We start from the raw sequence: 8,519 nt of genomic DNA, 5'->3' as shown, positions 1-8,519 counted from the left end.
AAGGAAGGAAGGAAGGAAGGAAGGAAGGAAGGAAGGAAGGAAGGAAGCTGGCCGGGTATGGTGTATATGCTTTTAATACAAAGAAAGAACAAAAGAAAGGAAGAAAGAGAGAAAGAAGCCGGGAGGTGGTGGCACACACCTTTAATCCCAGCACTTGGGAGGCAGAGGCAGGTGGATTTCTGAGTTCGAGGCCAGCCTAGTCTACAAAGTGAGTTCCAGGACAGCCAGGGCTATACAGAGAAACCCTGTCTCAAAAAACAAAAACAAAAAAAAAGAGAGAGAGAGAAAGAAAGAAAAAGAGACAGAGACAGAGACAGAGAGAGAGAGAGAGAGAGAGAGAGAGAAGGGAGGGAGGGAAGGAAGGAGGGAAGAAGAGAGAGAAGCAAGATAAAAGGATGGGTGCCATATGTCTTTAATACCAGCACTCAGTAAGCAGAGTCAGACAGATCTCCTCCTATGAGTTCAAGGCCAGTCTGATCTATAAAGCAGTGTTCCAGAACAACCAGGAAACAGAAAAACTTTGTCTCAAAATAAATGAATGAATGGAATAAAAATATAATACAGCAAAAAAAAAATTGCTTTTTCTAAATCTGAAAATTTTCAAGTCCTACGAGCTCTAATATTGTCACCCGTGTCATTTGCCACTCTCTTCACCCACTCTTACAGGGCTTGAAGAGCAGAAACCTTACATGACACATACTAGTGTTAGTGTGTTAATACTGTCTCCTGTCTTAACCCAGAAAGCCCTTTCCAAATGTTCAAGGCTTCTTCCTTTGGTCCACTTCCAGTGTCTAGAACTGCATACAGTGACAGTGTAGATGAGCAAGGACAAGGCAGGTATTGACTGTGACTTCCTAATCATACTGACACATACTGATGCTTTCTGGGTTAAGACAGGAGACAGTATTAACACACTAACACTACACACACAAAGGCATTTATTTCGCACACACCTATTATCTCTGTATGTGGTAAGTAGCGGCAGGAAGACTAAGTTCAAGGTCAGCCTGGGCTGTGTGCTCAGGCAGGTGCAGTGGATACTTTTAACTGCAGCAATGAGCAAGGCAGGGAGATTCCAGGCTCCAGGCTCACTGTGCTATACTGTGACTACATTACCCTGCCTCCAAAAGGCAGGGAGTGCAACTAACAGAATGGCAAGGTGTGGTGGGGAAGTGGAGGAAGCTCAGAGGAGAAAGGTCATCCTCAGCTATAGAGTTTTGGGAGCAGCCTAGGCTACATGAGACCTTAATCTGTTAAAATTTTTTAAAAATTAAAAAAAAGGGGGGGGGAGAGTTAATGTTTAGTGTAGATAATACAGAGCTTAAAATACTGAAATAATAAAAAGTAGACATACATACATGTATGTATGTATGTATGTATGTATGTATGTATGTATGTAGTATGAGGCCCTGGGTTCCAAGCCCAGGCCCATAAAATAACAAAAATTCGGTTGAAAATAGCTGCTGACAAGTCACTAACCGTCCTTGAGTGCATCCAACCTCAAAATTAGTACCAGACAGGATCACCATCTCCATTTGAGACCTAAAAGTCACTGTAAATGCCTTAATTTCCTTTGGTATCTGTCTACTGCTAGGTTTAAAACAACAAGATTTCCTGTCTAAAAGCAGGGCTCAGTCAAAGAATGGACAAGCAATCAGCTGTCCACCTCCTGCCCTTCTCGGGGCAGGGTGCATAGATCACACTGCTGAATGGCTGCTATCTTGAGCCAAACTGCAGAGCTCAACAGCCTGAGATGAGAGCCTTTTGGAATTGAGTTCTCTCCCTTGAGGGCGGAACACAACTGTCGTGAACTCTGCATGTGGCTAACTAGGTTAACACTTGAGCCCAGAGCTCATTGCTGTAAAGAAGAGGCCTCAGGCCCTGCTGAGTCTGTGAGTAAAATAGTAATAGCTGAAATATGATATTATTTTTGTCCCTAAGAGATCTTGGGATTTAATGAATGTTTTTAACATACATGGACATAAATTTTTATCTAGGCAATTTTACTCAAAAAAAATTTTACTCTGAAAAAGAGCAAAGGGCCCTGCAGGGCAGTGGTGGTGCACGCCTTTAATCCCAGCACTTGGGAAGCAGAGCAAGCCGGATTTCTGAGTTTGAAGCCAGCCTGGTCTACAGAGTGAGGTCCAGGACTGCCAGGGCTACACAGAGAAACCCCGTCTTGGAAAACCAAAAACAAACAAACAAAAAACAAAGGGCCCTAGCCCAGCGTTGTCAGACTTCTCATCTGATACCCAAAGTGGTGAGGACATGGGGGAAGGGACCACAGTGCAGCTTTGCCATCAAGACACTCCAACTTTCTAAGCAGACATGAACCCCCATGTTCAAGAGAAGACAGGGACACAAATCTGCAGAGCAACAGCAGTATCAGCTGAGGTGGTGGGAGAAACCCGGTGGGGACACACTCTCACACGCTCGCAGGGTCCTAACTCTGGAAGTATGGACACACACACACACAGACAGACACACGGTCCTAACTCTGCACTATGGACACGCCATCACCTTTATTGAAGGGACTTCCGTTTATCTTCCCGTTGCTTTGCTCCGCCTCACCATCTTGCTCATCTAGTTGTTCAAGAGCGAGCTGCCGCCAGCTACGCAAGGAAGACTTTCCTACCCAAAATCCATCACTGCTGTGGAAAAGAGAGAGTGTTAATTAAACCCTAGTAGGTGATTCTCAGTGTTCCCTTCTTTTCTGTCTGTCGTCCCCTGAAGCCCACAACTATAACGACATTCACATCAACTCCTGAGCACACCACTGGTTTTAATCCAATTCCTGAGGTGAGCCACTGCACACCTCATTACTGAGCTGCAGGTGTTACTTCTGCTTCCATTCTCAATACTCAGACTTCAAACTACAATCTGAGCCAACCACATCCAACTCAACTTGATCACCTTCAGCCAGGCCGCACAGACACAGCCAGGCCTCACAGACAGACACAGCCAGGCCTCACAGGATGCCTTGTAGAATGACCCAGAGGGAGCAGGCGTAGGCCTACTAAGATAACAAACCTGAGTACAGCCAACACCAGCACTTCACGCTTGGCTGAGTGACAGGTGCTGTGGAATTGTGGTGGATACATTTCTAATACTCTTGACATTCTTAAGGATGTCCCACTTAGCTCCCCCTTTCAACTTCAAGGCCATGGAAAATTCAAGAAAAATATGCTCTTCCTTTTGTTAAGAATCCTGGGTTCTGCAATAAAGGCACTTGCTACCAAATACAGCACAGCAGTCAATCCCTACGACCCACATGGGAGAAGAGAAGCAACATCTGAAAGTTGGCTTCTTTCATGTCTACAGGCGCTCAGTAAGACATGTGCCCGTGTCATGTTTGCATATGCTCCATGACACAAGCACACACATTCACAAACACATCCACAGACATAAAATAAATGAATGTAAAAGAAGTTTAAAGGACACTCACTCATGTAGTGCAGGCTGTCCTCCAAAGTGCTAGGAACCAAGATGTGAGCCATGCTCCCTGTACAGGATCTACCTGACAGCCTGCTCTCTACCTTCCATTTTCTAACCGCCAACCCTGTTCTCACAATTTGTAAAGGCACAGACTCTCAGGAACAATGCTGGAACATACCCTTTCATTGTTGCTTTCAGCAAATTGTTGACAGTTTTGTAATCTTCATTCAGTTGATTCTTCAGGCGCAGTACACGACAGCGTTCCACAACACAGTCCTTACAAAGGGCTTTCACTAGAGGCAAGGTGTCAGAAACAAACGTCATTCCCACAGTGACTGCCCATCAGAATGGGTTCGCATTGAACAAAGTACACAACAATTTTAAATCTAAAGCACAAATGACGTGTACCCCCTGTGTGAGTTTCTAAATCAGTTCTATATAAGGAAGAGCAGGGCTGAGACACTCATAACCAAATGGCTAGCTGAAACAGGAAAAGTCAACACATCTGACCTCTAATTATGTAATAATGGTTTTTTTTGCAGACGTGACACAAGAGCGAAGATATTCTGCCAGGCAGTGGTGCCACACGCCTTTAATCCCAGCACTTGGGAGGCAGAGGCAGGTGGATTTCTGAGTTCGAGGCCAGCCTGCTCGACAGAGTGAGTTCCAGGACAGCCAGAGCTATACAGAGAAACCCTGTCTTGAAAAACCAAAAAATAAAAACAAAAAAACAAAAACAAACAAAAAAAAGGAGCAGAGATATTTAAGGAATCACATGCAGTGTGATTTTTTTTTACTGTATTTTATGTTAATGAATATACTGTAGCTGTCTTCTGACACATCAGGAGGGCACTGGACCCTCCCCTCCACCATTACATGGTTCTGAGCCACCCACCATGTGGTGGCTGTGAAGTGTACTCAGGACCTCTGGAAGAGCAGTCAGTGCTGTTAACCACTATGCTATCTCTGCAGCCCCTATCATTCTTTTATTGAGTGCTTAAGTTTCATTTATTACTACTGTGGATATATAATGTGTGTGTGTGTGGGTGTGTCACAGTGCACATGAGAACACTTGAAGACCACACAGAATCAGTTTTCTTCTATCAGGGGGATCCCATGAATTGTTCAGGTCAGCAAAAAGTGTGGCAAATACTTTCACTTTCTGACCATCCCATTGGTCCTGAAATGTGATTCTTTGAAAGAGTCTGCAGAGGCTGGAGAGATGGCTCAGCACTCCCTCAAAAACAAAAGCTCTGCAAGCAGAGCAGATGCCCTGACTTACCAGTAAGTCTTGGACCTCCTCCATATCGACTATAGAAAATGTCAGCTGCATACTCTGATATTCTCTTCATAACTGATATTTTATCTGGATGAAGCTTGTCATGGGAACACAGGCAAGCATTATTATCAATCGGTTTGGTGGGTGTTGATTCATCCAACCACTTCTGCAGCCATTCAAGGGAGACAAACTCATAGGGCTCTGAGAGAGAGAAGAAATGCGAAGACAAGTATGTAATTTTACAGTTTTTGGACTAAGTGATACAAGCCATTGTCCTCAAAAGACAGTGCAAGCTTTGTTCAAAGTCAGCAGGATCAGAAGAACTGCTAGGAGGTGTCTGACATGTTAGCTAGCACTCCTGTGAGCTCCAGCTGTGTGTGGAAACACAACTGCAGAGCCCTACAGGACTGGCGGGTATTATTAGCCACATTCTACAAGAGGCATCCAGAGAAGTGCCTTGCCTGAGAGCACAGCAGAGCTTCCATGAGGACACTGTGTGCTAAAGGGAAAAACCACCACTTCCTCACTTTTCATAAGTATGAGATACACATCTGAACACTAAAATGAGGCACTAGGACCAAGCTTTGAGTTCCAAATTAACTTTGTCAGCTACAACCACACTTCATAAGCTCATTTCTAATTTCCTGCATCCAAGGGGATGCTGGGACTGATTAAGAAAAAGCACAACTTTCCCAAAATCTTTATGATCTCTTCATTTCATTATATATTTCAAGAAAATAACATATTTGAGACTAGTTCTAGGATGCAGTACACTAGAACAGAATAATTTTGAAGTTTAGAAATTAAGAACACCAGCTATCTCAAAATGAATTTTAATTTGGGGAGAGGGAGTCCCAATTTTTCCACAAAAGACAAAATTAAAAAAATAAAGGGACAGCTTTGATTACTTACAAAATCTCCAGTGAGTCCCAGCATAAAACATAAGAGAAAACATACAGAGGTTGAATTCATGACTTTGTGCTGTGAGCTACTTCTGGTGAACCGAGAGGGCAGACACTTACTGCAAAGCTCGCTCTGACCAGCTTCGCTCTCCCAGAGTCACACATACAGAAAGCTAAAACCCACTGAATTCTAGTGTAAACCATTTCGGTCTTTTGGAAAAAAAATTCAGATGTGTCAGATGCCTTTTTGCGCTCAAACTGTCCAGCCATGGCCTCTTCTGATGAGTGCTGAGGTAGCAAGAGGAGAGGTGGCAACTGCCAGGTGAGACCAAGGTCTAACTGGGGTTCTGCCTCAAGACAATCAATGTGAGCGTGAACAAGTCCCTTAACTATGCTTCAGATCTTTAATTTGCAAAATGAAGGTAATAATACCTGCCTTCTACCTACCTCAGAGAGATGTTGCTGAGTGTAAAAGATAAGATATGTGAAGCATTTTGAGCTTTTTGAAAGAAAAGAGATATAGAAAAGTTAATTATATATCTGAACAGTATCTGTAAGAGGAGACCGTAAGACATGGAACAGGTAAAGGTTGTGGCATCCTACAAGTTATCAGCACAGCAAGGACAGGGCTGGGGTTCAATGGAGACTACTTATCTAACACGAGGAAGCCCTGGGCCGAATCCCCAGCATTAGCAACAAATAAGTGAGAAAGCAAAACCATAATCCACATGCCTTTGTGAGGGACAGCCCAGAGGAAAAGTGACAGATTTGGATGTGTCCTGCATCCATGTTCAATTCCCAGGATCAGTCTTGCCCTGAACCCCCAAATCAGATCATAGCCAGTTATACTCTAAATGTCTCCCTAATGAGCACTTTATCAAAAGGTATCAATTAAAAGAATGGGGTTTCCGGGGTGAACCCTGTCTAAGAGAAATAGTTTCCAAGATGCTACTACTTCTTGATACAAAGTCTAAGAGTAGGCCACCTGATACTGGGTCCTATTCAAGGACTAATTCTCCAGGTGTCCTGTTTTTCCAGCAACTAAGAGGAGAGGAACAAAGGATAAGGACAATACCAATAATAATAATAAAATGAATTTAGCTATTAAGATACTCAGCCCCAGGGAACTGAGGCTAGAGGCTCACCATGCTTAAGGCCATCAGGGGCTATATGTTGAGTTTCAGACCAGTTTGAGCTAGGGTAAGACCTTGTCCCAAAAGACATAAAGAACCTAAATACTATAAGAAGGGGTCCTAGAATGACTAAAGATGTGTTTGCGTGCGTGTGTGTGCGTGTGTGTGTGTGCGTGCGTGTGTGCGCGCGAGTGCGTGTGTGTGTGGGGTGTGTGTGTGTGCGTGTGTGTGTGTGCGTGTGGTGTGTGTGCGTGTGTGTGTGCGTGTGGTGTGTGTGTGCATGCGTGTGTGTGTGCGTGCGTGTGTGTGTGCGTGCGTGTGTGTGAATATCGGGACTCAGAGACAGGTGGATCAGAGTCAAACTGTCTAATCCACTACTAGAATCCCACTGAAAACTTGAAACAATGAAGCTTGTTTGCTGTTTTAGCTTTTAATGAATTAATATAAAATCCAAGGATTGGGGGGGGCACTTCTAACTTAAGTTAAGAACAGCAAGAATAAGCAGAGGCCGTGTCCACAGTTCTAGCACCCTGCTTATCCTTACCCAACCAGTTTCCAGCTGTTGGGTGTGTGCTAGACTCCTGAGGAGGTGTTAGCTGTGGTAATGGCTCTCTCAGTGTCTAGAACTATGAAAGAACATGGCCTAGACAGAGTGGCAATCCTCCTCTAATCTTAGCACCAAGCCTGATGAGGAAGGGGGATTGCTATGAACTTGAGGCCACTCTGAGCTACAGAGTTAAGACCATCTTGAAAAAAGCCAAATATCTTAAGTGAGTTTAAAGCGAGGTTCAAAAACTAAAAATAAAAACCAATGGATTTTGAACATAACAAACTTAAGAGTCTTGAATAATAACAGCACAAAAAATATAATCTAGATGTCAAGCACCTTTGAGTGTAAATAACAGAGGCAAATGAGTTGCAGTTTCTGGTGAGACTAAGATTTTTAGGGAAGGCGGCCTTTAAAAGGAATGCTCACAGGCTAAGATTTGCAACCCAAGGCATGATAAAACATGCTGACTTTAGCACTTTAAAAATCAGAGAGACTGTGGGGGGGGGGGGGGGGGGGGGGGGGTGTACGCCTTTAATCCCAGCACTTGGGAGGCAGAGGCTGGCGGATTTCTGAGTTCGAGGCTAGCCTGGTTTACAGAGTGAGTTCCAGGACAGCCCGGGCTACACAGAGAAACCCTGTCTCGAAAAACCAAAAAAAAAAAAGAGAGAGAGAGAGAGAGACACAACACAGCAATCCAATCCGATCTTTAGAAACATGTTGTATCTCACAGGAGAAGAAAAATGAGACAAGGCTTTACTACGTGGCTAGACTGGAACTTGCTAGGTAGACCAGGCTTGCCTATATCTCACAAAGATCTGCCAGCCTACGCTGGGATTAAAAGCATACACCACCACATCTGGCAATAAAAATATTCTTTTTTCTTGCATTCTATGTGTTTGTGGTGAGGACAGGGAAGTCAGAGAACAGCCTGTAGGAGTCAGTTCCCTTCTGCCATGTGTGTCCTGAAATGTGAACTCAAGGTCAGCAGGCTTGGTGGCAAGTGTTTTTTTCCCCTATGCTGCCTCACCAGCCCACAGTAAAAAAGTTTTTACAGGTCATGAGTGCAGAGTGCTGACCTAGGATTCCATTCAGTAATAAATAGCCTCCCACTATGAAAAGATTGTGATAAAGAAACGAATGGGATACTCTGTCTAGTTACTGCCAACTAGCATAATGAATTTAGGATGTATAAGGTGGTCTCTAAGAGGAAGAAACAGATT

General features: G+C 43.9%; 1 protein-coding gene across 5 annotated transcripts in view; it reads right to left on the bottom strand.

Moving 5' to 3' along the window:
* Usp48 (ubiquitin specific peptidase 48) overlaps positions 1-8,519 on the bottom strand; it is a 64,052-nt gene that overhangs the window by 28,424 nt on the left and 27,109 nt on the right. For 3 of the 5 annotated variants that reach the window (XR_003710279.1, XM_028759560.1, XM_028759561.1), the window contains exons 12-14: positions 4,718-4,915; positions 3,614-3,728; positions 2,521-2,651 (exon numbers count right to left, since the gene is read on the bottom strand). Coding sequence is in view for 4 of the 5 variants with exons in the window: in XM_028759560.1 (XP_028615393.1) it covers positions 2,521-2,651; positions 3,614-3,728; positions 4,718-4,915 (444 nt within the window). In the remaining variant the exon portion in view is untranslated. The remainder of the gene's footprint in view (positions 1-2,520; positions 2,652-3,613; positions 3,729-4,717; positions 4,916-8,519) is intronic. The other 2 variants (XM_028759562.1, XM_028759563.1) reach the window with 1 other exon arrangement.

This window comes from Grammomys surdaster, unplaced genomic scaffold (genome assembly GCF_004785775.1).
Source record: "Grammomys surdaster isolate TR1022 unplaced genomic scaffold, NIH_TR_1.0 126313, whole genome shotgun sequence".
In the NCBI taxonomy this organism is placed as follows: Eukaryota; Metazoa; Chordata; class Mammalia; order Rodentia; family Muridae; genus Grammomys; species Grammomys surdaster.
This window is presented reverse-complemented; position numbering and strand designations above follow the sequence as displayed.